At 44.5% G+C, this 14,397-nt stretch overlaps 1 protein-coding gene across 6 annotated transcripts in view; it reads right to left on the bottom strand.

The window, feature by feature from the left end:
• Positions 1-10,659, bottom strand: part of GOLGB1 (golgin B1) — a 40,195-nt gene extending 29,536 nt beyond the window's left edge. For 3 of the 6 annotated variants that reach the window (XM_062492424.1, XM_062492423.1, XM_062492427.1), the window contains exons 1-5: positions 7,486-7,746; positions 5,729-5,825; positions 4,932-5,084; positions 4,036-4,188; positions 369-527 (exon numbers count right to left, since the gene is read on the bottom strand). In XM_062492424.1, the coding sequence (XP_062348408.1) occupies positions 369-527; positions 4,036-4,188; positions 4,932-5,084; positions 5,729-5,825; positions 7,486-7,697 (774 nt within the window). In that variant the 5' untranslated portion in view covers positions 7,698-7,746. Of the gene's footprint in view, positions 1-368; positions 528-4,035; positions 4,189-4,931; positions 5,085-5,728; positions 5,826-7,485; positions 7,747-10,569 lie in introns of those variants that run through there. The other 3 variants (XM_062492426.1, XM_062492428.1, XM_062492425.1) reach the window with 3 other exon arrangements.
• Between the last annotated feature and the right edge of the window lie 3,738 nt (positions 10,660-14,397).

Below are 14,397 nucleotides of genomic sequence, written 5' to 3' on the forward strand. Positions count from 1 at the left end.
ATTGGTTCCTTGGTTCCCCCTCCTCAGAGAGCCATCAGTCCCACTGTCCAAGGGTGAAACCAATCTCTTATCTGCAGAGCACCTTTTGCACCAAGGGTGGCTCTAGCCTAGGGGTAGAGGATGGGGGGCAGGAGAAGATTATTTGGGGATCATGAAAGACTTATGTAAAGTCTGGAGGAGAAGCCAAAGGCAGGGACATTGATGGACCTAGGTGATTTGAGGAAGAATAAAACTGAAAAAACTGAGGTAAGGGAATTGGAGACCAGCTTAAGCATTGCTCTATTCTATCATACTAGTATGATAGAACAGTCTAGTCTAAGCAGTAAGGTGGGAAACACAGACTGATGAATATGAAAAAACTTCTGTACCTGTGCTGCATACTTGATTTCAGCATCTTTCAGATTCACTTTGGCTGCAGTCAGCTGTTTCTTCAGGTCCTGAACAGTCTTCTCTTGCTCCCCGAGCTGCTCTTTCAGTACTTCCACTTCCCCTGTGTGCCCTTCACTCGTATTTTCACTTTTCTGACACTGCAAGAGGAAAAAAGTGTGAAGAAAAGAAATAGAAGAAAGTAAACTTATCAGTATTACTGGTTAATAAATTAAATTAATTAATTTTTTGAAAATACACTAAAATGGTAATTCACTCCTGACTCCTAACCAGAATCTTATTTTTACTACATTGCTTCATTTCTTGACTTTACATTCCTTTTGTTTCTATAAATGAAGTTGTCCTATGTTAAGTAACTGTTTTCCCTGTTTCTGTGTAGATATGCACAAGATGCCTTTAATTGGGAAGCATCAAACCACTTGGAAGGGCTAAGAGTCCATGACTGTTCACTGTACAACCTAAGGCAAATTCGATTATTAAATACATTATTTATTATATGACTACCCTGATTTGTGAGGCATTTTAGCATCACGAATTTTCTAATACTAGAAATAAAAACATTTAAAAATTAGCTATAGAAGAATATTCTCCATGTGACAAAGGGGCAGACATTCTAGACTACAGAAAATGTCCACGGAAATCTCTTCAGACTACAGGATTAACAGCAATCAATTTATTAGATACAAACAAAGGGAACAGGAAAACAATTATCACTTCTACTCCACTCTGAAGCACTTGAATCCTCTGTTTATGACCAAGAAATGTAAGCATTTCACATAAAATATGCTTAGGCTGTGTCTACTTAGACAACCCAGCACACTACACCTGCACTCTTCTCTCTGTCTCTCCACCTGGGTGAGGGCAGGTCCCTCACTACCTGTCACTGAGCAGATAAATATGCTCTATATTCTCTTCTCAGCACTTCCAGCTACTGTGAACACTCAGTGCTGGGTATTTTGTACTGAATGCATTTAAAATGCATCTCTTCCATTTATTCGTGGCAGGTATTGGGTCAAATACCATCAACAACACAGGAATTCCACAGAATATTTATGTCTTTAAACCCATTCTGAAAATATTATGAGGGCTTTTAAAAGTACTTACAAATTAGTTTAATAAGAATAAGAGGCTAATTGTTCCTCAAAAGATGTTTCACCTAAAGAGGTCATTAGCAGGAAGCAGAACAGACAGACAAGGAAGCTTCAATTGCACTTAAATTTAGAAATAGAAAAGGACATAAAAATAAAGAACAGAAACACAGGAAGCTCTAAGAAGCCAGGGATATACATAACTTATAAGACTGGGGCAGAGGAGTTGCAAGGGGGGAAGATGGGTGGATTAGTTTGCTTACTTGTAATTAGCTTTCAGGATTGATATTTACAGTCGGATTTGGAAAAGCCTCTTAACACTGACCCTTATACTGAGTGCCAGAGCTGGGGACAGTAGTAGCCACAAAGCTCCCAGAGCTCAAGCTTTTAAATATTATGTTTTTCCAAAATGTATAAGCTCTTATATATGAACATAATTTATCTTTACCCACTTCAAAAGCTTGAGAGGAGCCTCAATTGTTCTGTACACAAATACTATCTGATAGAAAGAGATAAACCAATATTTCTTCTCAAAATAAGAATCTGCTAGAAGTCCAGGAAGTAATAGTGCTAATCAGATACTTAAAATACAGCCTTTTCACATGGCCCATATCATAGAGAAGAAAAAAAAAAAAAATCAGCCCTTTGCTAATATTCAATACTTCAGCACAACATGCAAATCTAATCTAAAATTTTCACTTTCAGATGGCAGGGTAACTGTCTAGGAAATACCCCCAATAATCAAGACAGCATCTACTTAGAGAAATAAGTGTAAATAAAGAACTCTGTATCTTCTCAGTAGGTCTAACCTTGCAAGAAAGAAGCTAGTGCTTTCTGGGTCAAATGCATAATCCTGCAGGTAACTGCCCTAATATAATTTCACTCAATGTTCTAACCCAAACCAAATAAGCTTGTGGTCTGTATCATGTCCACCAGACTGTCTCAAGCCCTCATTCCTCTAATTAGAAGGCCATATTTCTTAATGGCTAATTTACATTCATCCATTCACCTGCATTATCCTTTAGCAGTTCTACTTTCTTGATGCTCACCTTCCACATACAATTTTAGAAAGAAATTACGTTTCCTCTCTGACTTAGGTTGACTAAATAACCAAGCTGTTTGGATGCCTCCCAAGTGCAGCTACTAACCTGATGGGGGAACAGAAAGACTCTTGCTGCTCTCAGAATTCATCTTTCCTGATTTCAAGTGAGTAGAACGCGACAACACTCCACAAGAAGCCTTGCCACTCTCAGTGGAACAGCAAGAATGGCATGTAAAAAAGAGAAGGCCTCTAAAATCTGCACTGCACCAGTTAACTGATGATCAGCTTTCTTTCATTTTGCTTTGTTCAATGGATAAATTTGAATTTGGAAGAACACTCACCAGTCCTCAACAGCAAGTCTACACAAAGTCCTGTAACAGCACAAGGATGTTACACACAGATGCTACATACAGATAAGCTAAAAAGCAGCCTCACCACGGGGACAGCAATGTCAAGTGACACAGCTGAACAGCCTCTGTGGTCTCCACTGGCCTCTGCAGCCAAGGAATGCCGTTCATGGCCTTGCAATATATAGTGTCATGGCACCAGAAATGCTTGGTCATGCACTGGGTAAACTTTGCATTATTTTTCTGTTATGCCAGTCCTTGAGATCAACCAATTCTTCATGGATGAAACCAGATAGTGCTTTGCATTGAGAAAGATTCTCAAGTTGGTATTGGGAATTACAGAAGTACATTTCTATGATTTTATGATGCTCACAAGCAAAAACAAGTCATAGAACTGATCTTCACTTATTAGTAGTTGCCTCTCATCTGACAGCTCTCACATGCACCTTTTATTGTTTCCTGTAATATTCTATTTTTTTTTCAATGTCTAAAATAACCTTTATGTTCCCTGGTTTAATGAGCATCATCTGACTTCTATCCCACTTCCCTTCCATAATATTACCAACTTTTTAAAGAAAACATTGTTCTGCTAATCACATAGTCAAGTTTTCAAAAACTACCAGCTCCAACAGGAGCTTCCAGTTGGAACATAAAAGCCTCTTTAATGTCTTCATAGAGAACACTTCTCCTTCAGTTTTTACCCAGCATAAAACTTGATGATGGCTCAGCTATATGACTAAAAAATATATGTATTTTTTTTATATTTAAGTTACTGCCTTACAGTTTCAATGATCTCCTTACCTCTCTGCTCTTGTACTCCAGCCAACCTTTCCTGCACTGACAAGAGAGGTAACATTTTGAAACTCACAGCTCAGATAGACACACAGTTTCTGCAGGAAAGAGTTTAGCTACAATGGATTACATAAGTTAGGCAAAGGGAAACTAGCCCCGGCCCTTAAAGAGATCAAGTTGAGCACTCCAAGGGCATCTGCAGTACAAGGAAGATGGACAGTTAGGTTTCCTACAGCACAGGCAGACATCCTTGCTGGAACTATGAATATCCTGCTAATAAAGACAAATAGGCCCTGTTGGCTCAGTGTGACCTGAAACACCAGGCAGTAACAGATTATCAAGAGAAGCTACATCTTTTAAGCAGCCCCTTTCTCCCAACCTTGGGACACTCCAGCTCATCCGCTAAGGCCTGCATAGGCCCTGGTGATCCTTTCTGTGTCAGCTCCTCAATGCGTTTGTTCAGAGAGGCCAGTTTGGCCTTGGCTTGAAGTTTAAGTTTCATCAGCTTCGCATCTGCAGCTTCTCGCTCTTTCTGTAAGAGAAAGACACAAACTGACTGCACCTCAGACTCCAGTGATGTTACCCAAGAAGCACCACTTTAAAAACGCTAGACAGCTTGGCAGTCTGCCATATTCTGTTCAACCCTGCCTCCCCAGTAACAGCACTATTTAAAACACATCTGCAAACCAAATTTGTTCTGAAACACTACACATACCAAAATTGCAGCTTCTACCCCAGCAGTTCCTTTCAAGGGACAGAGCAATCAGGGACTTCACCCAGCAGTGAAAACAAACTCAGTTCTGAGGGACTGCATATAGCAGGGGAAGTCAAACCATCTATCTCAAGTAACTGCCCTCCCACCATACCTCAGGGTAGGCAACACCTACCTTTGGAAATGTGTCATAAAACCTCTGGACTAGTAGATGAGAGCAGCACAGGCTACTCTGTGTCAAACACTCTGAAGCGGGGAAAGAACAGCCTCACACAAAGTAGTTATTAGAGCCACTGAGAATCCACACAAAGAGCATCAAAGAGCTCTGAGACAAAATGCTGTGTAACTTGGATGTAATTTAACCACTCTAGACTAAATTAACCCGATCAAACTAACAGAAAATATTCTGCATCCCTAGAGTCTGTTCTTCAAATTCCAATAATTCTCTGTAACTGGTGCCATTCGTCATGCAGGTATCTCATGATCAAAAGAAACCAGAGACTGGCTTGCACAGAAAACTGAAGCAGCACTTTGCTCTTGGTCCCAGGAGAAAGAAATAGTACCTTGAAAACACTTTCTTTTTCCTGGAGCAGGGCATCCTTTTCTCGAATCAAGTCCTTCAGCTGAATAACCAGCTTTTCTGTTTGGGCTAGGCGCTCCAACAGCTCCTCAGGTGCTTCCTCCATGCTTTCTGTTTCTGACTGCAAAGTTTCTACCTGAAACAACAAAATGAGTGTTCTGAAGGGAAAAAAAAAAAAAACAAACAAAAATTTATAAACAGCCTGCAGCAGAGCATCCACATGATATTTTCAGCTCCAGTCCTCAATCCTGCACTCTGCTCCCTGCAGGCGTTTCATGAAGCCTGTAGAAATACACAGTTAGATGAAACCAGGAAGAAAAGCTCAGAGAGCTTGCAAGCCAACACACAAAAACAAAGAACACCTTGCTGAACATCGGATGAACAAATCTGAAATGAGAGGCACCCTCACACACTATCCACTGTCTCAGTACCAAAAGGCAGCACAGAGATGAAGCCTCCCACTGTCACTCAACCAAGCAGAGCTTCTCCTTCTGCTACACACATTCACTAGGATTCTTAAAAGTCTTTCTTCACCCTAATTCTGCTTTGTTCCCTAGGATCACCTTTAGATGTGGAAACTGAGGAGATTCTGGTCCGCTCAAAATCAGAAATGCTGACTTAAGAGGCGAAGAGTAAAAGATAAGCAGAGTGGAATGACAGCTCAGTCTAGTGCTCATCAAGGAAGAAGCAGGAGACAATTCTCACAGCAGTCTAATGAGCCACACTTCCCAAACTAATTGTCAATAAGATCTGAAAGTCTTTAGATAACGCTGTACTTACAGTAATAGATGGGTCAGTAACAGCATCTCCATCCTCCCCAGACAGCTCTTGTAAAACAGTACTTGCTAAACCTGACAAACGGCTCAGCATCTTGAGCCTAAAACAAAGCCAAGAGTCAGAAGACAGTTCCAGACTGAAAACTGCTATGAAGAATAAGCTCCCTTATGCTGATCTCTAATGTCACATCTATTGGTGACCAAGTTTGTAGGGATTTTGTCTCCTTTGCCAAGAGAGAAAAACCAAAGTAAAACCTCAGGAAAAAGAAATGGTCACATGACAAGGGCAGTTGGGCCCTCTGAACATTAAAGCAGAGGACGTGCCGGTGTCAAGACATGCGAAGATTCCTTCACTGCTTTACATGTAGGATTGAAAAATACATTTTTAAACCAGATGCTAAGTCATCCTCATAGTTCATTCTTGACCTTTCTTAACAATGACCTTACAGAACCAAGACCTGTTCAGTTTACTGAAAAGAAGGGTGATTGTTAAATGAAGTAATTTCTCTACAAGCCAAACGTGGCCTGTAACATAAAATCAGCTTTCTGCTAATAAGCAGTGGAACTAATGGACTGAGCCTTGATGTTTGCTAAACAGATACAAGTATGCCACATTAGAGAGATTATGAGACCTCTCCAAGTCACATACAGAACAGGACCTCAGCATAGGGGAATAGTGTGGAGAGGACATATATTCCCTTTCTGTTAGTTCAGGAAAGGTAGAAGCCTATGCCTGGAATGGGAAAAGCACAAGTAGCAATTGGCTGTACAACTGTGTTGCAGAAGACAAGCTCAAAGTGCTGGTGGCTAAGCTCACTGCAAAGGTCAGGTGTACACTGAGCTGTATTGGCAGGACTGCAGGCAGCAGGTTGAGGAAAGCAATTATTCCTCTCGATTCACACCTATAAGACTGCATTTGAAATAGACAGCCCACTTTCAAAATAGTGAATCAAATACAGCAGAGAGCCCCCAGGATGACTGGGGTTTGCATTACAAGGCACGTGGAGAGTGTAAGAATGCTGGGCTTGCTCAACCCTGAGAGCAGCAGGTGAGGAGACATACAATTGCTGTCCTCCTGACAACCACCCAAAAGGGAGCTAAAGACAAGAGTCACACACCTCTTACAAAGTCCATATCAGATGGACGTGAGGCAGAGGACACAAGTCACAGCATAAGCAATTTCAACCAGAGAAAAAGTGTACAGAGAGGATGTTAAAATACTGTATTATGCTCATAACAATCTGATCTGATTTTTGACGAACTGAACTCCCAAAGTCCCTTAAGAATCACAGAATCGTCATTCTAGTGTTCTATAAAAAAAAGGTCACATGTGACATTTGACATCTCTGAACAGAAAGGCCACAGAACTGTCCATGCCTGTAAGTGGCAAAATAATTTGTACAATTACAGAAGATCCAGTAGCACAAGCTGAAACTAGGCAAACTTACATTAGCTATAAAATCAAGTTTACATTATTGTAAATTATTTCCATCAAATGGAATCTTTTAATGATAAGATGTCTCTGCCTCACTAGAAGCAGGCTCCTGAAGCTGGCTACACAGATCCACTCATTCCTGACCTCCCTTGTCTTACTAAGCAAATCTTTGGTCTTAGATTGCCACTTAAACATGTGAAAAATATTGACACTGGAGAGGAGCAGTGCATTACTTCTCTGTAGCAGCCAACTGATTTTGCAGAAGTAGAAAACATGACAATGCACATTAGAGCATCAATAGCAGAAAAGAGCATGTGAATACTAACCTGCTTTGTACTCTAAGGAGCTCATGGGTCTGCTGATTCAGTAGAAAGGTTTCCAAGGTAGAGCAGTCACACACAGGTCTTTCTTGCCGTTCCTTTTTATCTCTTGAGTACTGACAGGATGCATGAACCAAGACTTTTGATGGAGAGAGAACTGCAAAGGAACAAAAAAAATAAAGAAGAAAAATCACCCAATAATCAAGAAACAAGCCCATCCTTCATCCTACACAGTACATTCCAGGACTGTTAGTCAGTCACTTGCTATAAGCACAAAAAGTGACCAGCCTGCTCTGTTTAGGAGTATGGATTTGCAGACATGCCCTGGTTTCTCAAACTGCATAGCGTGAGCTTAGTCTCCTCAGTTGATGGAATAAAACGCTCAAGCAGCAGTTAGTGCAGCAAAAAGACATGCAGCAAGAGGCCAGGCTTCAGACAGGCTCCTGCAAAGAGCTCAAGGGATGCAAGTCCTCCAGAAGCACAGTCAGAAGGCCAGGATTATTCACATTCTGCAACAACTTAACAGTCAGTGAAACAAGTCCTGGTGCTTTACTCACTTCTCAGTTGGCCCTGAGCAAGACTGAGGCATAGAATTTCAGAATAGTACAGTTTTACAGTTCCTGCTAGGGAGATTTCTCCTGACAGCATCAACTGCTCACCGAGGTGGTAATATGAGATACTCATTTAAACACCTGGAATGTCCGGAATCCATTAAAAGAACAATAAAGTATTTATAGTTTTGTAAACCATCACTCCCATGATGCCCCAGTGAGGAACCAAACCTGCTGTCTTTGCAGTGGTGCATTTTAGAAAGCAGCCATCCAAATGCAAGAATACCTCTTTCTAACTGTCTCCAAATACTTGAAGAGGATCAATTTGATCTTCCAACTGAGCATTTGGCCAAAGCTTCTTAAAGTCACAAATGCAAAATACATGGCTAGGGCCAAGAGAACCAGCAGATGAATTACTGGAAGTGGCATTAGAAATATGTAAAAGAAGCAGAATCTAGCATCTGCATGGGCCTGTAGCACATGCTACAGGCATTACAGTTTCAAGCATGCATACCTAGATTGAGAAAATATTCCTGGCCTTTGTCCAGGTTGGCCACATTAACCTGATATTGCACCCAAGCTAATAAATCTTGCTGGGTTTGGCTCACAGTTGGCCTCCTTAAAAACACAGAGGAACCACCTGCAGCTATTTTCATGGATGTGGACTTTAATAATCTGAACTCAGGTCTTAGAGAGTCATGTCTTTTGAATTAATTTTTCATTTATATTCTCAGGTCAGACAAATATGGCAAGGGATGTGAAGGGGGAACAAAAAGTGATTCTACAATTATATAAACTGCAACAAGTTTGCTGTCTGTGTAGAGGAAACAGGGAAAACACGGGCCTAGGTGGGCCTCTGCTCTTGACAGCATCCCTCAGAACACATCCCTAGAGAGCAGCACTGCAGAGAGAGGCAGGGATTGTGGTGAACAACTCACCTAAGTCATCAATGCGCTCTCATGACAAAGGCCAGCAGCAGCATCCTGGGCTGCATTAGGAGCGCTGTCAGGAGGAACATGATCCTTCCTTTCTCTACTGGGCACAGGTGAGGCCTCATCTGGACTAACATGGTCTGGAGAGCCCAGAACTGGACAAGGGGTAGGAACTTGTTGGATAAAATTCAGCGAAGGACAACAAATAAAAGGCTCAAAGAGAATCTTCTCAAAAAACCAAATACTGGCTGAAGTAAGGAGGTCATCTGGTCTAAGCTCCCTGCTCAAGCAGAAGCTGTGCAGGCAGCTTCTGAATATCTTCAAGGACAGAGGCTTCACAACCTCCCTGGACAACCTGTGGCAGTGCTCAGTAAGTCACAGAGGGATGAAGCATTTCCTGATTGAGGTAATCGCCTGTGTCTCAGTTCATGCTCACAACCTCTCATCCTTTCACCAGACACCACTGGAAAGAACCTGGCTCTGCTTTCTTTGACCCTTCCCTGAGAACAAATCCAGGAACAAGCATAACATGGCTTTAAATTCTGACCCAAAACCAACAGCCTGCATAGAGGGTGGTGGCAGTCCTGTGCATTAGCCTCAAGGACTTGTGGCAGGAATATCCTGGTGTTATACAACGCCAACCAGTTTCTTCACAAACACAAAAGGCCAGAGGTTATTCTGTGTTCCACTGCCTCACCCCAACAAAGCAAACAGTGCTCTCAGAGACAAGACTGGTGCTCTCCCAAGCTCACACTGCCATACGGATTCCCAACTCTGTAGTGAGCAGCAGAACACGAGGACCCTCGCTGTGCTAAGGATGAGAGCCAGGATCCCTTACCTTTGCTCAGCATTCCTGGGACTAATGAATTTTTGCTGGGGAGACTTTACTTTGAACACTGGAACTACCAGCAGAGATCTGGAGGAGGCTCCTTTACTCTGAAATACACATCCCTGACCCAAACAGTCTAAGCCTACTGCTAGTCTGCACAGTCTGCAGTAAGCAGGGCACTTCTACCCCTAGGTATTATCAGCCACAGCAAAGAAAGACTTGACAATGTTTTTCCCTAATTTATTATATTATAAGTTTATTATACATAAGTGAAGTTAATTCCTTGCATTTCCCTTCCTTTAAAATCAAGCACGCACTAAAAGCACTGCTGTTGTACACAAGTCCTAGGCCAAACTTCTCACGCCGTACAGAGAGGTTCCAAGAGAAACCAAGAGGGACGTGGAACATTGGAGCGCCGTGCTGCGTGCCGGGGGCGGGCAGCGCCGACGTGCCCCAGCGGCCCCGCAGATTTACCGGGCCGCATGCCTCCGGCGGGCCCCGCGGAGTGCGAACCTCTCCCGGCCGGGCTGCGCTCCCGGTACCTGGGGCCACCGCCAACAGCGTCCTACCGGCGTGGAGGGACTGGGCCGAGCCGCAAAGCCCGCAGCGAGAAGAGAGAGAGGCCTCCCTGGCCCATTGCCCCTTATGGCCCGGGCCCCAGGGAGCTGCGAACCCGTTCTGGCCCCCCACGGCCACGAAAGGAGCCCGGGCGGCAGAGTCCGCGGTCCGTACAGGGAGAGCGGACAGCACGGAGGGTGGGGGGCAGGCACTGACCTACCTGCAGCATGGCAGGAGAGTCAGCACCCTGGGCGGCTCTAACCTGCCGAAGAGCCCCCGCCGACCCCACTGCCACCGAACCGCTCCCAGCGCGCCACCTCAGCACCGGAACGCGCCGCCGCCACTTCCGCCACCGGCGGGGCCCCGCCCCCGGCGCGGAAGAACCAATCAGCTGCGGTGGTTGAAAGATAGACGTGACGGCCAAGCAATCGCGACGGAGCAGCTGCCTCGGCGCCATGGTTGTCCTGCAACATGGCACAAACTGACCAATCCCGAGGCCAAATAACATGGCAGCAACCAATCAGCTGCGGCGTTTCAGGCCGGGCCGGCAGTGTTGGTGAGACGGAGGCTCGGAGTGGGCGGTGGGGCCAGGGGGGCGGGGCCTCGGGGACTCTGGCTTCTGCTCATTCTCTGCCGGCAGCGCCCGAAGCGGTGCTGTGTGGTGTGGTCGGAACGTTCCTTTAAGCGTGATTCAGTCCCACCACCCTGTCATAGGCACCTCCCACTAGGCTGAGTTGCTCCAAGCCCCGTCCAACCCGGCTTTGAGAGATGTCCAATCCAAGCCGACGCTCGTGCACATCAGCGCTGCCGTGCTTGCTCCAGCACTACAGCTCTTAGCATACAAATATTTTCTCCGTCTACGTGATGATAGGCTGCGATAAGGTCTCTCCGGAGCCTTCTTCAGGCTGAACACCCTCAGTTCTCCCAGCCCGTCTCCAGAGCAGAGGAGTTCCAGTCCTTGGAGCAGCTCCGTGGCCTCCTCTGGAGCTGCTTCGGCAGCTCTAAATCTGTCTTGTTCTGAGGGCTCCAGGACTGGAGAAAGCTCTGCAAGTGGGCTCTCACCTGTGTGGGGCAGAGGGACAGAATTCTCCCCCTCAGCTGCTGCCCGTGCTGCTGGGGATGTGCACACTGTCAGCCCCTGTCCAGTTTTTTGTTTTCCTTCTCAGTGCTCTTGATCCATTCACTTCCTGGGCTGTACTGGTACCAGAGGTTCCCCCCAGCAAGATGCAGGGCAAGAGTTCAGGAAGCCTGAGCGGCACAGTTTCCTTGTCTCCTGCCCACCCTCGCTGTGCACTCAGATGCACTGTATTCCTATTTCTGATGGCACCTGTAGTGCTGTCCTGCCATGGCCACGGGCTCTGTCCCTAGGACCTCAGGACCAAGGTTTGCCAGGTGTGCTGTGATTTTTTTCATGCCCTGCCTGCAGCTTTGTTCACTTCATTTTGTTCACTTTAGTATGAGAGCAATTTCTCCATGTATCTATGGCGAATTAATTTTACTTATCTATCTTTGCATGGTACAACCATGGGCTAGTATTGGTAGTAAAAGCAAGCAGTTATTCTAAATAGAATGAGATATTTACAACTCTAACTCACGTGTATGTGAGTCTAAGTGGAAGAAAAGAGAAGAAAGGGAAAAGAAACAAAAAAAAAAAAAGAGAGAAGAAGAGGAAACCATTCACAAGAACATCACATTCCTCTCAGTGAATCTCCCCTCCTTCTCTGCAAACATCCAAGTGAACCACAGATCTTAATATTCAGAGAAGCAGCAGGCAGGTCAGTGTAACACCAGAGAAAGCACAGAAACAAAGTGTGCGTGTTGCAATTTTAATTGGATTATTGCTACTAGTGCAGCTTTTTTTCTGGTATGTAAGTACTTGACCTACATTATTTTCTTTGCTTTTCTGTAATTAGATGTAGATTTATTACGACTCTCAAATCAGACTGTTAAAATTTCTGTTATACTAAAAAGAAGTTTTGGCTTTAAATGTGTATGTGAAGTGGTGTGACTGATACTCTATAGGGAAGGGTTAAGGCAACCCTGAGGATCTGGACAGGCTAGAGAGAAGGGCCCATGCCAACTTCATGTAGTTCAACAAGGCCAAGTGCAATCCCCTACATGCGTACAGGCTGGGTGATGAGTGAATCGAGCAGTCCTGTGGAGAAGGACTTGGGGGTCTTGGGGAATGAAAAACTGAATATGGGCCAGCAATGTGCTCTCACAGCCAGTTATAGCCTGGGATCCATCAAAAGGAGCATAGCCCACAAGGGAGCCTAGCCTCTAGTTACCTGCTTTAGTGGAAGGTGTTTCTGCCCACTGCAAGGGGCATAAATAGATGATATTTAAGGACTCCTGCAACCAAAACCATTCTGTGATTCTGTGAAGGTCCATCAGTGGGAAGCACACAGAGTGTGTAGTCTTAGACATCCAGCCTACTCAGCAGCTGCCTCTCAATGCCTGGTCTCCCCAGCTACTGGCAGCTGGACATGCCAGACCCTCCGAAGAGTACAACCCCACCACTGTCACTGGTACAGATTCCATCGCGCACAACGACATACAAACAGACACGTACACTGTGTGTCCCTCCAGTACATGTGATGAGGTGCTCAGGATGCAGCTCTCTCCTGTGTAGAGAAACAGACAGGTGGGTCACCCTCAACCCTGCACCTTCAGTCAACTGAAGTCAGCTGAAGCACCAATAGTCAACTACTGCAGGGTCTCACTAACAGAGACATACACACACCTGTTTCACAAAGTTCTTAGCCTATTTGCTGGCTAGTCTGGCTTGATATTTACTAGTGATCATAGACTAACATGGTCTCACTCAATCCAGTTGTGGGCATTTAAATCCCCATGCATACACATATTTGCCCAGAGCACAGTGCTGTGCAGCCAGGGAAAAAAAAAAAAAAAAAAAAAAAAAAAAAGGTGTTAGAAGACAGGAAAGACTGTGATGACCAGGCACAAGGCATGGATAGACATTCATAATGATTAGATGATTAGCACCATTCTCCATGCAACCAACCCCTTCTATTCCCCTTGCCTCCATTTTCTCATGCTTGTTCATTCCCAAACCACCTAGACATATCACTTTCCCCACTTTCTGTTACTCCCGTAAATATCATGTTGTGACTCTTGTCCTCAAATGCTCTTTCCCTGGATGCCATGGTGTTTCCCATGCCCCTAGGCAGTACTCAGTTTGTAGGGTACTCTACAACCTCTCCCACTCATCATGATGGGTGACTAGTTTGGATGTCTAGACTAATGGGATTTATGGCTCCCCTGCAACAGATTTAGAAGAATCTGGGACAGGGTCTTTATTTTGCTGCCTGGGTAATTTGTGTTCCCCAGCCTGTGGTTGTCTCTCTTTCCTCCTTCCCCTTTACACAGTTGAGCATTTCATGGATTGACTGCACCTCCATAGTGGTTCTTGGATTTCCCCAAGAACTAGGGGATTAGTTGGGTTCCCCTCCCCCACAATATTCCTCTGTGCTCTTTTGTTTGCATGGAAATGAGCTTTTTTCCACATAACCTCATTCTTGTACTGGGGAACTTCTGCAACACTTTCTGGTCCTACATATTCTGTTATTCAACATGTCTGTTTGAGAAAACAGAGACTCAAATCCACTTAGTGGAGCAGATCTTTACTTAACCTCACAGCCCACATCTTGTGGGCATTTCCTCTTATCTTCATGTATAACTGTATCAAGGTTAAAAATAGGGTAGTCTACCAAACCAGTAGAGCTTCCAATGCCCGTGTCTGATTAACCTTCTCACCCTTTCTGCTTTAGCTCCTAAAATAGCAGTGATTTGCTAGATTATCTTGCATCTCCTTTCCATTCTAAGAAGACTGTATCATCGAAACTTTCTGGTTTGTGGATCAGCCTCTAAGAAGATTAACATTTATAACTGGCTTGCAGAAAGTTAGATCTGTCATGTAAGTGACATTAGTGTTGAGTATGGACAGGAGCAAATGGGCAGTGCTGTGAGAGCCACAGGAGGAAGAGGATCATTCCCTGTAGCATCAACCTTCTGACCACAGACACAT

The sequence above is a fragment of the Cinclus cinclus genome, chromosome 4, assembly GCF_963662255.1.
Source record: "Cinclus cinclus chromosome 4, bCinCin1.1, whole genome shotgun sequence".
NCBI lineage: Eukaryota > Metazoa > Chordata > Aves > Passeriformes > Cinclidae > Cinclus > Cinclus cinclus.